The following is a 16,611-nucleotide window of genomic DNA, read 5'->3' as shown; positions in this document are numbered from 1 at the left end:
CTAATACCTATTTATTGGTGGTAATAATAAATAAAAAAATTCTGACTTCTAAATTCTTCATTTCTAATAAATCCTTTGTATTTTTATAAATATATCTATCTATAAATCATATAATTTTTGAACCTTGTTTTGTCTACATTAAAATTATTTAAAATTTTCATTTATGTTAAAATATTTAATTTAATTATTAATTCACAAAGGTAAGATAACTAAAATTTGTAATTTAGTTATTCATTGACAAAGTTAAGATAACTAAAATTTAATTTAAAATGAAGCAGATATTTATTTATTTATCTAATTATTTGTTAGTCCTATATTATGTATATTAAAATATTAGAAATGACTTTTGTTGCTAGGGAACAAGATTTTTTCCTACTTCTTTCAAAATTGAGGAAACATCTTCAGTAGTGAAAAAGGAATTACAATTGAGAAAAAAAAATTACAAACGTATATTAGATAATATATTCGAGCAATTTTAATAACGACTAACAAGAAAATTATTGAAATAAAATAATTACCTAGGTTTAACGAGTAATGTTCTCTGATAAGTGTCAATTTCTCAGACATTATCCTGCCAACAAATCCGATCAGTAAAAACGACTTAAAATAATATTGCTTAAAATAAACTATTTATTATGAACCGATATATTTCGCCCATCGTTGCATGACTTCATCAGTATTGATAAAAATATTAACTACCAAAATCAAATAATTTAATTTAATTTAAAAAAATTAAAATTAGTAATAATATGGTATATTTTTGAATTATTTTTAGCCTTGATGAAACTCTGGAACCATACACAAAACTATCATAAGAAATAGATCATGTTCTATGTTAGTTATATTAACTGCATCCTGACTTGTCAATAATTACACTCGGCCAATCAACGATCATCCAATTTTATATAATAATTGATACATTGAGATATTACATGAACCTAAAGAAGTTTGAAATTAAAGAATATGCTTACCTTGAGGACGTATAGTGGGTACAACGATTAGTAGTACCGATAACCGAAACAAGAAAGTATAAATTACTGTCAGCACGTAATTCATTTTTAATTTTATTAAATTATCAGATACAATATATTATTATAATTGATCTAAAAAGATTAATCTATCTACTCTTATGCTTAGCTCCCGAATTGTTGTATGGGAAGGTAACGTTACTTTGAATGATTAATTTACTGTTCTCTTTGCGTGCATCTTATCTGCGAAATTTTACATATGATGATATTTCAATAGGATGGATTATTATCAGTAATAACTCACTATTGAAAACAAATATCGTTCCCTGTAGGGGATCGTATAGGGTCGACCTTTGTATAATTAAATAGAAAATTATAAATATTTAGAATGCGTGTTTATTTCATCATTAAGCAAAACAAACATACCTAAATACATTTACACAACAATCATTTCTCTATCTTCAAAATCTAATTTTGAATATTAAACTGTGTTTAACCACCCTTAGAATTGAGTGGTATCGATAATTCCCTACATCACTAATTAGTAACATTTTGTCCTTCCGTTCAGTGTCACAGATATGACCATCGCTAGCCTACGCGTTATGTCCAAAGGGGTACATAATGTGCTGTGCCCCATATTGGCTATTTCCAGGGTCTTTGGGGCCTTCGTTCTGAGACCTAAAGGACGGACCTACGTATTTTCTTACAAACTCTACACCTACTATATTCTTCTTGTTTTAGCGAGCATAGCCGAAGGAATGATAGACACAAGTGATTTAAGCTATGTATATTCGTTTTCACTAATCTTGGTCATAGAGATCTTTGTTTTCTGCTTTTACATACTTACTGCAATAATCGTTTTATACCAGCACTACCATCTTCGAAAGTCCCTACCAGCGATCATTTCAGAGCTAGAAGAAATGGACAGTCTTATAGGCGATGTTTCTTACAGTAGATATTACAGCCATGGAGTGATTTTTCTATCTATACTGAATTCTGCACCCAAAGTTTTCGCCACCCTCCGAAAACCATTTACATTGAACGGTCTCCTGATACAAATATTATACTACTTTTATTCAGAAGTACCCGTTTTGATCGCTGCGCAGTACGCCGTTCTTCTGCACATCCTTAGTCGCCAAATTCATTCACTCTCGAAGCAACTAAATACAACAACGTTGAACCTCAAAGTTTTGGGCCTGATAGATGTCCATCACAACCTTGTTCTATTAGCGGACAGGATCAATAGAGCTTTTGACGTATTTCTCATTCATGTGATCACTTTCATTTTCATTAACAACATCTTGAGATTCTATTTTTTGGTCGTTTATATTGTGAATCCTGTTACCTACACAGATCTTCAAGTGACGATAATGTCTGTTGTTGAAATCTTTACCAACTGCGGAACCTTGATTATCATAGTATTCGCAGCGATGGAGGCAACGAAAGGAGTAAGTAAAGCAATTAATTAAATAAACATTAATATCATATTGTTTTGAGCTACCAACACCTTCTTTATTGTCATCAGCAACCACGTATCAACTCGGTGAATTAATTATTTTTTAACGATTATAAAAAATGCAAATACTAAAAACATCCGCCTCCCTATTCCTAGTACGCTCACGGTAGACTCATGCCATCATCGATGACACCGCCTTCAGCGGACCCGGCAGCTTATCTTATAATGCCGCACTGGGAAACCAAGATTCATATATACATCCTTTTTTATTTGTATATATTTAATTTGTTATTTTAATTTTTTTCTAGGAGGTCAGAAAAAAACAAAACAAAAAAAAAACACCGATCCACGCGAAACATTGCCAGTGGATGCAGTTGATATTATATACAAATATGTTACCCATGGAGCAATAAATAAGATCTGCTCATTTGTGTAACCGGTTCCTTCTCTGATATAGATAACTTATCGAGAGTTGATATTTTGAATTTGTGGTTGGAGTCGGAGCAATTGCAAGCTCACAAAAATCTTTCAACTTTATTCTTGAGATATATATGTGTTTTAATAATTACCTATTATGTTTTAAATAAGCTTAGGCCAAAATACCCTATAATCCAAATAGTTCTTTAAGTGTAGACATTGAAAAACAAAATTCATTGGAACTGACCAAGATGATAAATTCAGATAAAAATATCTTCCCAACTATTCGAAGCTACTCTATCCTGATTGTACATTAAAAAAAAAAAACTAAACACAAATTCTGTCACTGACATCTAGTACTTTTACAGCTGAAATGTTTTCTATTTACTGGAGCTAAAATGTTTTGATCCCACAAAAATAAGTAAATAAAGAAAACAAGTTATTTGCACAGATTCTATGCCAGCACAACCAAACAGTCCGTACAATAAAGTCCAGAAGTAGAAACCGTATTCCAGTGTGTTTTTTCTCGTTCCTTGCCACTATGGAATATTAGGTAACGAACTGGCTGATCTGTCAGCAAAATGTGGCAATTTCTGAAGGCATTCCATATCGCGGCGTGCCCTTTGATAACTTCATAGCCATCACTAAACAAAAATGTGGACAAATCTTACGGATAATAAATCAAGAGAAATCAGAAGTAACGTCTCCAATTGGATATGATCGACTAGAAATGTGCGTAGATAGGAGGTGATTTTTACGTGCCTTCAAATATGTGTCTGACGACGGTTATCCTATGGCCTACGATTCTCCATCTGTATGCCAGACTTATGGAACGCGACATACCGCTAAAGATATTTAAACTGACTACTTAGCATACGAATCCATCAAATTTTTTGATTTATTAGCAGACCTTCATTCCATTTTGAAGGATAACAAACAGACTGTTGACAAACTTTTTGAGTTTCTTAATCTCGGTTTACTATAAGATTTTATTAAATTTTTTCACAGGTTCCTTATGTTACAAAAGTAATAAATTACAATACCCTAGTGGGCCTACACTCTTGTCCCTGTTCATTGTGTAGTCTAGGGTACAACCTAAAATTCTTTGATTATAAGACTATCCTTTGCGAATCCTGAAATTAAGACAATAATGACCCATCAGTGATTGACGCCTTAAAATGATTTTAAGAAAAATCAAACGCTGATAAACAGTTGCTGAATTGTAATCCATTTTCTGATGTCAAACAGATTTACATAAAAACAGATTTAAATATTGATTTTTTCACTAAAAGATGTGGGAATAAACTGATTTTGTTTCAAGATGAATTTAACTTTCTGTTATTCTAGCAGCATGAAAGGTTTTTGGTTCTTTTTAGTCTTTGTAATTCAGACAACCAACACCGTTCTGACAGTCTAAAAACCTGGTCCTGACAATGTTTGCATAAAATCTTGATAGATGTAATATAAGTAAGAACACTACTCTATTCTAACTAAAAGAAGTTTTCTATTTTTTTTAAAAATTTATTTATTTAATGTAATTTACAACTGTACAAAATGATGCGATAGGTAAATATGTTTCATATACACTTGAAAATCTTGGGAAGGATACTTCAAACATTAATTTAAATTAGAAGGTCCCGTGTCCATCTTATTTTCAGACGCGTCGGAGGATTATCAGGGTTGTTAAGGATGAAAGATTAAGAATTAATGGGTTAGGATGGTTAAGGAGTTTGGAATGAAAAGACGCATAAGAAACCAAGAAAAAGATTCAGCTTATCATATGATCGGATTAATATCAGCAAGCTGAAAATGGAAAATGAACAAGAAGAATCCGGTCAGTGCTCGGAAGTCACCTCCAAGAATTAAACGGGGAGAGTACGCTAGATAATCTCTGAAATGTATTTAAGAACTGTATTCTAAGTACTGCAAATCAAATATGTGGAGAACAAAAAATAAGGCTCCATACAAAGAAAACAAAGTGGTGGAGCGATGATGTCAAAAGAAGTGTCAAGCTCAAGAAGGAGTACTAGAAAAATTATAACAGAACTAAATTATCTATTTATTGGGATGAATATGTCAGAAACCGAAGTGAAAATAAAAGAATAATTAAACTAGCTAAAACGAGGACTAGTGAGAAGTTTGGTCAAGAGCTTGAACAATACTATAGAGAAAATATTAGGAAGTTATGGCATATTAAGAAATCATTGAAGGTTAAGAGGTCAAAACCGGTTAGAAACATTAAAGCAGTGCATAGGAAGTTGGTTACCGAAGAAAAGGAAATGCAGGCGGTCTGGAGGCAGTTCTTCCAGAGCGAATTTAGTATTCATCTTCACCATAACTACAGAGACTGCAGAAGGTGAGGTAGAGTAGAGGACACCTATTCTGAAGATATGGATGATACGATCGGAGAAGACAAGGTGAAGTTGACAGTAAACAAAATCCAGCTAAGAAAAGCTCCAGGACCAGATGGCATAGATCCAGAATTTATAAAATATGGCGGCAATGAATTGATTAAGTGGCTTCAAATGCTGCTCTAGATGATTTGGGACCTTAAGTTGCTGCCACGAGAATGGGAAAACAACATCCTAATCCCAATTCACAAGAAAGGCAATGTGGTAACTATAGGCCAATATTCCTATCCTCAGTAGTATACATAATATACACCAGGATATTAGAGCAGCGACTGCGGGGTTTTGTTGAACAAGACATTGAAGAAAAGCAAGCAACTTTCAGACATCGAAGATAGACCCAGGACCACATTTATTCCTTTATTATGATAGTAAAGAAAGCGCGGGACCGGGGACAGGGAGCCTATTTGGCATTCCTGGATCTGAAGACGGCTTTTGACTCAGTCCGGAGGCAGGAGTTATAGGGCACACTAAAAACAAGAAGAGTGCCAGGAATTTGGTAAATGCTGATTTTATTGCATTTTATTGTTTACCAAACTGACCCAAAGGCCATTGTAAGACTTAATGGTCAAACATCGCGGCCTGTCCACTTTTATAAGGGAGTAAAGCAGGGAGACAGTCAAAGCCCATTACTGTTTGTCCTCCTTAAGGATGATATATGGAAGGTTTGTAAAAGGAGGTGCCAAGATCACTAGTAGGGTTTTGGAACCTAACTCCAGTACTGGCTCAAGCGATGACATATGCAGATGATATCTGAATCTGAAGAGGCTCTTCAGACATCCTTGGATGAATGGATTGAGGAACTGAAGATAAGAGGTTTGCAAATAAACCCTGACAAAAGCAAAATTGTGTGTGTGTCAGAAGGGAAAACGCAGAGCTTTGGGTTTTGTGTAATGGTGAACCCCTGTAATTTACGAATACTTATACGTATCTAGGGACCATAATAAGTAAAGATGGTAAAATAGACCAGGAGGTTCTAAATCAAGTGAAGTCCAAAGGAGTTTACTCTGTTAATCTGTATTCCTTCCAGTACTCCTGTATGGATCGGAAAGCTTGGCAGCCCTTGACAAGCACGTAGGAAGGATAAGATCAGCAGAAATTAGATTTCTCTGAAGAATAGTTGGTAAAACTAGGAGAGACTGTGACAGAAATGAAAGGATTCGGGAGGATGTGGATGTGAAATCAGTGCGAGACACAATGCATGAGCGACAACTGAAGTGGTATGGACACGTCTGTAGAATAGACGATACCAGAAAAGCCAGGTGGTATTTTGAAGCAAGGTCAGAAGGAAAACGGCCTCGTGGCAGTACACTCTGAGTAAATTATATAAAATAAACTAGGGTCAATAAGAGGACGTATTTTTAATTAAAATAACATCTATTTCCGGATCGAAATTTTTATACAATAAAAACTAAACAGAGATCGAAAAACTGGTTGTCCGGAAAATCTGAACAGTAGAACACATCATCGTTCAGACATGACATCATGATAAACTATAACGGACCGTTTTACTGAGAGTACTCATTTAGGTTTCTCTACTCATTAAATATACGCACTCAACGTTGTTCTCTTTTTGTGGCTCTACTTGTAAACTCCACAAATCATTGCAATATCATTCAGGAAAAAAAATATATAACGATGTCAACATAGCTTAATATTTAAGTAGATGCACATAATATTTAATTTAAAGAAATCATTAATTGGAGTTTTACAGAATCATTGAATAAGAAAACTAAAGTGCAAAGTTTCGCATTATTTGCGACTTTAGAGGTTTACTGATTTCGACTAATCCAATTTTCTTACAATTGGTACTGAAATTTGATGGAAAATCAAAACGATTTTTCGAGTAAGTAGGTGTCGGGTAATTAAATTTTGTAAATACGGCAATAAAGGAAAAGTTTGAATACCGGGGCCCAACTTTTTAAAGAGCTAAAAGGTCCTGAGTTAATTAAGTTTATAAAGGATTGTGAGTTTATCTACCATTGAGTCCGGGGTTGTTGTTTGAGGCAATCTACTCCTATATAACTTTTTATTATTTTAGCAAACTTTTGTCTCTAGGCTGCTGCCATATTTCTTCTTTCTCACTCATTAAATATTATAAAGTCAAGCTCCTAAAAAGTATAAAAAAAAGCTGTATTTGATTTAAAAATTATAAACTAAGAAAATTCAAACAAATATTTATGTTAATCTCTTTGGAAACAAACATTAGCAGAAATAAAGAGGATGATTTACGATTGAGTAAGAGTAAAAATTACTTACTTTTTATAACAAACTCCAGAAGGGTAATGCGGTTACGGAGTTAGTCAATGAAAAATATATGGGTGGATTGTCAATGATTCTTAGATTTATATATACGTTATAGTTACAGGGTGTGTAATATAAATCTTAATACCTAACTACCTCTGTCAAAAACACGAGAATGTATAAATATAGGAGTACATGATAGAATAAAGTTGTATATTAGCAGCAACCGTGAGTACGTTGTGTGTGTGTCTTGTTCCTTATTTCTTTTGAGTTTTGAACCCACCATCTTGTAAGTCGTGCCAAAACCCGGGACCACGGATTACCAAACCAGTTTTAGTCGCAAGAAAAGTTTTATTTTTATCGTTTCTTTTCAGTCTAATTTTAAATTTTATTTTGTTTAGTTCCGCCTATTGAAATATGGCTGCTAACAGCATAGGAAAAGCACCGGTGCTGAATCTTGAAGCCTCCCTTGAAATGGGAAATAAATCACCTCCAGTCGAAGACAATCAACCAGAGGCAGTCAACCTGTCGCCTCATCTGGAGATTCCCCCACTACCGGAAGTCTCGTCGGCAGGAGCTCACGCAACTACCCTAGAATGGATCAAGGTTCGCACGGCAAAAGCTCAGGACCTGAGAAAAGCCGTTTCCGATCTGGAACAATTCACTGGGAAATTGAATAATTTCTTGAAAGGAGGGGATCGATTAATGGCCCGAATCATAGCGAAAGCGAATGAAAATCTACTTGATAGCGAAGACGCCCTAGCGTTGAGGGCGCGGTTGTCTGTATCCTCAATCAGATCCAGGCAGATGAGGGGATACCCAGGAGCGTAATCAAACCTAAGTTGAAAAAAGAAAACAGGGGGAAAGGAGGGCCTGCCGAAAGAACATTCCTTCGTAGAGTGTGCCAACACAAGGGACAAAACAAGGAACCATTCTCCTGGTTGAATCTTGAACCAGGTAAAACACAGAAGCAGTCTCTTCGCAATAGTGAGGACCGGAAATGCCATAGTTCTGGTAAAGTCAGACACCTGGTGGCAAAGTGCTCGAGCAGGTGATACTTCGATTATAGTCTGCCTATAATAGAGATAGCAGGAATAAGGTGCTTGGTGGACACTGTGTCAAGGAGAGAGAACACTAGATTCAAAAATGCCAATGTAAATTGATCTCCCTGGGTGACGCTTGTGAGGTAGAGAGGGAGGTGGAGATAGGGTTGAACCGGTGGGGATTTAGATGGAAGAACTTATCGGTACATATTCTAGGTAGTATACCGAGGGAATGCTAAGTGATTGGTGGGGTGTGACCTACTAGGGAAAAGATAGTTGCATGGGGAAATAATATCAAAGGAAAATGGGGAATTAGATTGGGGGAGGGGGATAAAATGTACAAATGTCATCGACAAAGAAAAACCGAGGGCGCAAAGGTCGGAACAATCGATCAGGATTAGAGACAAAGACTTAGGAGAGAACATATTTATAACACAACAAGATATTTTGTTAAAAGAAGGAGACATGCTTGGGGCAACCGGGAAGATAGTACATGAGATCATACTAAAAGAAGATAAGATTAAATAGTGAATGAGGGGAGATACCCGCAGGCGCTACGTCACCATATCCGAGAAGAGCACCAGGGAATTATTATTGATAGAACATCCCCGTACAATAGTCCATTGTAGGCGGTAAAAAAGAAAAGCGTGCCTAGTGAAATTACCGAAAAGTACAGAGTGGTGATAGATTACTGGAAGCTCAATGAGAATACCATAGACGGTAAGTATCTGATCCCCAGATTTGAAGATATTTTGGACAGGCCGAGAGGGGCAACAGTATTCAGCACATTGTACTTAAAGGCCGGATATCACCGGATTAAAATGCATGTTAGATTGTTATGCATGCTAAGAATCAACATAAGATGGCATTCACTTTCGAAAGGGGCTAGTACGTATTTATAAGAATCCTGTTTGGACTCAAAAATGCTCCCATAACATTCCAGCGCCTAAAGGACAAATTAGTAAGGAGAATTGACGAATCTGTATGTCAGATCTATTTAGATGATCTTCTAGTGTTCAGTAAGAACAAAGGTGAACATGTGCAACATTTACACAGCGTATTCCAGAGAATCAGGCAATTCGGGCTCAAATTATCGGAGGAGAAATCATCGTTGGGGCGGAAACAAATCATTTTTTTAGGGCACACGGTTTTCAGGGAAGGAGTTAAACCCGACGTGGATAGATGGTCACCACTCCAATGGTGGAAGACAATATCAGGCGGTGCATGTAGAAGCTGCATTCCCGGATTTCACTCAGCAATTCAATATCACTATAGACGCGAGTGAGTATGCGGTGTTGTCTCGGAATAGTAAAGGGGGAGATCGTCCAGGGGTGTATGCCAGAAGGCGCCTAACAGAGACGGAGACCAGATACAGCGCACTGGAACGAGAGCTCTTGGGAAGAGTATGGGCTGTAGACCACTTTAGCTCTTATGTGTTTGGCAGAATGTTCAGAGTACTCACTGACCACAGGCCTCTGCAATGGATGGAGGAAGTTGAAGGGATCTTCGGCTAGGATTACGCGTTGGAAGGAGCTTCTAGCACAATATAATATGGAAATAATATATAAACCAGGAAAAGAAAATGTGTTTTAGTACATTCAACAGGATTTAATTTGAATGTTGACAAACATTTTTACGTCTAATTACATCTAAGATATAATTTTTCTTAAACCAGATTTTTGTCCAAACAAGCAAAAATCAACATCTTGTTAATTTATTTTGACACATATTATGATAACTTCAACATGTTGAAAGTAAAACGTAATAAACTTTACAGCACATTACATTAGCTTTAATTGGAATCCTAATCATATTAGGCTAAACTGACTGGAAACTGCTCGTGGATTTCGACTACTACAACACCTACCTGACAATCGCTCTAAATCCATTCACTACAAAAAAAAGTCTTAGACACCAGATCTATTTTGATATATGTAATTGAGCTTTGGGGCTCCACCAAACCATCAAGTTCCTTCCGTATCCAATCCTTACAATATAAAATACTCCGTAAAATCCTAGATGGTCCTAATTACGTCACTAATAAACTCATCTAACCCACTCACTGCTGATTTGGGCCGAAATGGACAAACCTCCTTTCATTACAAACGCCTTACCCACCCAAATTCATTACTTCTCAATTTCACATTCCTAACTATTCCCGATAATCCTCTGAAGAGTCCGTAAAAGATGGCCTCGGGATCTTCTAATTTATGTCAGTGATCGAATCGTTCCTTCACAAGATCATCATGTGTTCCGAAGCATTTTTACATTTACTTATTCTATTTTTTTATAGTTGTAAATTTCAATAAATAAATAGAAAAAAATATGCTGAATATCTTTAAATGTTTATTCTGTAGGCATAAATTATTATTCAATATGCGTGTTAAGTTATCTTGTTACCTAGTAAAGGATTCGTGAGAAACCGAAAACTTAAATTGTATTCTCGAGTACGCTTGTAGCGAATACTACCAAACTCAGGTGCTCATCAGGTTCAACCTTCCATCCTTTTTGTGCCTCTTCTTCTTGGCCCACACAGACTCCTCTCGAGTAACTTCTAGAAGATTCCCTTTGCTGGAATTCCTGAGATTTATGTGACCAGTAAATCGTACATTTTCCATCACATGATACAGCTAATAAACATCCACATTCGTTATTTTTCACCAATTGTTTCCGTCCCTCGTCGGCATTTTATGAGATTATCTTTGCCAACAAATAAAATGTAAAGTTCTAAATTATGGTAATTAAATTTCTTTTAAAAACATGAAAATCTAACCACAAATATAGTTTGATTCTGAAACAATTGGTTTTAAGACAATATTTTATTGATTTCAACATTTACGGCCTCAGCAATTACGTAGTCAAGTCTTCCATAGCTGACTTCAATCAAAAGATTACAAGAATAATTTTTCACATTTTCTTTTTGTATTTCTTTTTTTTTTATAGTTGTGAATTTATATAAATAGATAAAAAAATATGCTGAATATCTTTAAATTTTTATTATGTAGACATAAATTATTATTCAATGTGCGTGTTAACTTATCTTGTTGTAAAAATATTGTGACCTAATATAATTGCTAAACAATTATTTCTATATCGACAAAATCTAGTTTTGCATATTTAAGTAAGTTACAGATGTTAACATGTTAATTTACAATCGTTTTGATATAGGCCAATATTCTAACTATTGGTAATATTTTGCTCTCACGCGCGATGTCAGAGATACAATGGACGCAAACCTCCACCACAGTACGATGGCCAAGGGAGTGCGCAATGCACTGTCTCTCGTCCTAACAATGTCCAGGGCTTTTGGAGCCGTCACGATAAAGGCCAAAGAACGGACCTACGTATTTTCTTACAAACTATATGCTTTCTTCATCGCTCTTTCTTTAGTGGCAATGGTCGAAGGTATAATTGGTGTCTGTAACGCGAGCTCGGAACATTCTGTTTCCGTTGTCATGATTATCGACATTATGGCTTTCAGCTTTTACGTATTTACAGCCGTCATTGTCTCATACCAACACTACTATATCCGAGAGTCTCTGCCAGTAATTATTTTAGAGCTAGAACACATCGACGAATTTATAGGTAATGTGTCTTACGATGATTATTACAATTATGGAGTGATTTTTCAGTCTATAGTAAACACCATACCCGAAATCTTCGTCCTCCTCCAAAGACCATATACTTGGAACGATCTCTTCACACAAATATTGTACTACTCATTTACCGAAGTACCTGTTTTGATCTCGGCGCAGTATGCAATTCTCTTGCATATAATCAGTCGTCAACTCCATACTCTCTCAGAGCTACTTAATATAGTTTTATTTAAACTCGAAATTTGGAGTCTGCTGGATGTTCATAGCAACCTTGTTCTATTAGCGGACAGAATCAATAGAGCTTTCGATATATTTCTTATCCATATGATTACGTTCATCTTCGTCATCGGCTCCATGAAAATATATTTTGTAGTTGTTTATATCGTGCAACCAATTGCCTACACTGATCTCGAACTGACGGTAATCTCATTCATTGATTTCCTAGTCAACTTTGGATCATTGATAACTATAGTGATCGCAGCAACGAATGCAAAGAAAAAAGTAAGGAAACCATTTTCTTGCCATCATACCACCTTTCACAGGGTATCTGTTGCATGTTTATGGTGTGATGAATACACGTTGAGGTCATGTTTTAGATACATTTTATTTCAAGTTAAATTATAAAAAAAATAAATAAAAATATGGATTATTCACTTAGGGTTGTCTGATTTGAGTGCACTTCATCACAGTTGCTTTTTTAATTAACACTTTGCATTTTCAAAGCAATTTCTTTACAATTGCCTTCTAGTCACTATAAACGTAAAGAAAACTAAAACTATATATAAAGGTAGAAACATATATATTTTTATAATAATAGTAAATCTAATCTAGTAAATTCAATTCTTCCGACATTTGATACTAATGATATTATATTATTCTAGTAATAAACAACCTGATACAAGGTCTCTATGTTGCTTTTTCAATATTTTTCCAATTGCCAATATATATTTTACAATTGATTTATGTTTCTTTTGGATTTTATAAGAATTATATAAATCCATGCATTTGCTCCCTCTTCCCTGAACCAAAAATAAATAGTGTAGGAGAAAAGTAGACAAGAAGAAGAAGAAAAGAAGTAGTAGTGGGTCTTCGACTTATTACCTCTTTATTTTTGGTATAAAACTATTTGTAGATAACGTGCGTCTAATTAATTTTAATTTTTTCTGTAAATCATGATCAATAAACAATCATTTCCTTTCATTCAGGTATGTTATTTTTATATTTCAAATATAAATATGTCATCTATTTACTACGATAAAAGGAGTATACCGACGATATTCAGATTCCTGATAGTTAGAAATATTAGATCAAATTACGAGTACTATTCCTTGGCACTCAAGACATCGGTGTTTCTTCGTCGTCTCCATTAGTCTGCTTCAGGTCAACTTGTTCTGAGCACCCTCGCGCGAGTTGCGGTTATAGTAGAGTAATTAGTAATTACAATTACAAACACCGACTGCTACTAGAAAGAAGTATTAGGATATGGTGAATACATTTTTATACATTACTTGCTTATGATGAGTGCTTATGATGTACTTGCGAATACAAATATTACTCGGTATTCATAAGTAAGGAAAACATGGATATTTGAAATAATTTAGGTATTTTTAGTAATAGTATATTAATTCAATAGCCAATACTTTTTCAAAAGTTTCTATATTTTATCCAGTATTGAACATAAAACAATTCAACTCAGGTGCGTGCATAGTGGAAGATTAAGAATATTTTGAATAAATAAAATCATATATTTTAAACAGATTTATAAACATTTATATTTCTACAAATTGAAATTAAAATATAAGCTTTTTAATTATAACTTATTGTAAAAAATAAGTTAAAAATTCTTTAGGTTTTGTTATGTCATTAATTTATGAAATTTATTGCTTCAAACATCTGCATCTTCAAAATTTAAATATCTGCCTTCGTGGTAATAGTTTGTGGTTTCTGAAATTTCTTCTAAGGCAAAAAAGACGAACTGTAATCGGCAATAAATGTGTGTATTTGTATTTTAAAACCATATTAATTCGAAAACATGAAATAGCTTTATGTAGTTTTAACTACCAGTCTAGGTGAAGGCACTATTCAAAATAAGCGACTTTCGCCCCAAATTCAATATTTGCGAATAAATAATATGTATAGGTAATAAGGGTAACAACTAAATTATATCTAAAAACTAATGGAAATAAAAAACATTAAAATAGGACAAAGAACTGAGAAAAGCCAGAGGAGGAAAACGCAGGTGAACCTTCCTGTTTCTGAAGGTAACAGGGGTTTTAAAAGATTAATAATGATTAGACCAAAACATAGATCAGACTTTTAAAGGATCGAAAGGCCAATGGTAAAATTCAAACTTAAAATTAAATTTCTGGGATCCCCTTGAAATTCTGAGAAATGTTTCGGTAGAAACGAATACCAAAAATATTTGTGGTAAATTATTACGCATACTGATGTATTCGTTACTTATAAATGAACACTTAATGTATCAAATGAGCAATAATTACCAATGTATGTCCAGTCGTCTGAAAATATGTTGCAATTACAAGTACAGAATTTGTTAGAAACTGAAAACTTGTATTCTTGAATACATTTTCTTGGAATACTAACCAACTCTGGCTGCTGGAGCCCGCCAGGCTCACCTCCCACCCTTGGCCTTCTTCTTCTTTTTGGACCATAGACTCCTTTCCTGTAACTTCTAGGAGATTACTTCTGATAGCATTCCCTCAGGAAATCTCAATTTGTGATCAGTAAATCGTAGATTTACCGTTTTTATGTACTCCATCACATCATACAACTAATAAACACCTACATTCTTTATCTTTCTCCAATTGTTGCAGTCCCTCGCCGGCCCCAAGAATTTTAGTATTCTTTACTAATTTTAGTATTTTTACCTTTTTCAACAAATAAAACCTAAAGATCTTATAATAAATAGTTATTGGAAAACGAAAATGCCAGTTTGATAAAAAAAAGTAATTAAAACTTCACCGGTTGCCATAGAGGAAAGAAACGTGAAATGGTTTGGAAAATAAAAGGTTTGTGTTAATAAATTAACATTATTATAAAATAATGGGAAAACACATTTAAAACAATACTCGCCAGTGAAAAGTGAGGTTCTGTACATTCAGGAAGTCACCCTGTCATAATACATATTTAATACTTCTCTTTCTATTAGTTTAAAAAAAAAAATTCAAGATAGTTTATATATACAATAAAATTTAGATAATCGAGATAAGAAAAGTAATCGTAATCGATTAAAAATGTGAATAAAATATAGCATTGTTATTAGTTTATGCCTACTTATTTTTATTTGATTTATTATTAGTCAATGCTATTCACAGAAATGAACATATTTGTTTAATACATTGTGCTGATAAAAGTTCCTATATTTCTTCTATAGAATGGGGAAAGAAGATGGCCTCGAGACCATCTAATGTAGAAATATTATTTGAATGTTACAAGGTGCAGATCTCAACGCAAAAAATCAACAATGGGGAGCTATAACCACCAATTCCCGTGGAAGATCACTCCAGTCTGCAATCAATTTCCTTCGTTGCAACATTCTTTGTCCCAACTCTCCTACATACTAGCCAACCAATCCTAACCGTAACCCTGACCTCCTGTACTTCTTTATACACAAAGGCTTAGGCCCTCTAAACACTTCTCTTTCACGCCTCGATAACCTATCTTCAGACCATAGTCCACTAATCCTAACTATCTCCATATCCCCAATTCCTGTACTACCACCACCCTCATTCATAAGGGGCCCAGTAAACTGGAATTCCTTCCGCCGAATCTTAACAGACCAAATCGATCATAAAGTTTCCCTAAAACCCCTGAAATCCTAGATGACGCAGTCCATTTCTTCACAAACCTTATCCAACAAGCTGTCTGGTCTGCCTCCTCACCGTATAATGTCCCCAATAAACGCAAGACAAATCCTCTAACACAACATCTCAAAGACCTCATTCAAACCAAGCGCCAGTACAGAACATTATGGCAACGCACAAGACATCCTTCTGATCGTCGCTCACATAACCACTACTATAAACTAGTTACGAGAGAATTGTCCAACCATCGATCCTTCAATTCCTACCTCTCTTTTCTTTCTACTCACGACAAATCACTCTGGAACATGACCAAAAGAATCTTAAAATCCAAATATGTTTCCCACCCCCTAAGACGAAAGGATAACACATGGACATCATCCGACGAAGGTAAAGCCGAAGAACTAGCCATTCATCTTTCTCATACATTCTCTCCTCATCCTGAACTTCATACTGACCTAACCGAAACAATTGAAGAATACCTATCGTCACCAATCCCACTTTCCTTACCTCCTACAGCAGTCACCCTTTCTGAGGTCAAATAGAAACTAAGGATGCTAACTCCTCGTAAATCTCCAGGGTATGATCTTCTGACTCCTCAAATCCTTCACCAACTTCCTCTCAAAGCTATAATATTCCTTACATATCTCTACAATTG

At 34.9% G+C, this 16,611-nt stretch overlaps 2 protein-coding genes across 2 annotated transcripts in view; both read left to right on the top strand.

The window, feature by feature from the left end:
* LOC106686328 (putative gustatory receptor 39b) overlaps positions 1 to 16,611 on the top strand; it is a 39,704-nt gene that overhangs the window by 5,178 nt on the left and 17,915 nt on the right. The gene's annotated exons all lie outside the window — the stretch shown is intronic.
* Positions 11,788 to 12,756, top strand: LOC136795295 (uncharacterized). The gene has a single exon (XM_067045411.1). The coding sequence runs from the start codon at positions 11,788 to 11,790 to the stop codon at positions 12,754 to 12,756; it is 969 nt and encodes a 322-aa protein (XP_066901512.1).

This window comes from Halyomorpha halys, unplaced genomic scaffold (assembly GCF_000696795.3).
Source record: "Halyomorpha halys isolate HHAL.00 unplaced genomic scaffold, Hhal_1.1 Scaffold809.1, whole genome shotgun sequence".
Lineage (NCBI taxonomy): Eukaryota > Metazoa > Arthropoda > Insecta > Hemiptera > Pentatomidae > Halyomorpha > Halyomorpha halys.
This window is presented reverse-complemented; position numbering and strand designations above follow the sequence as displayed.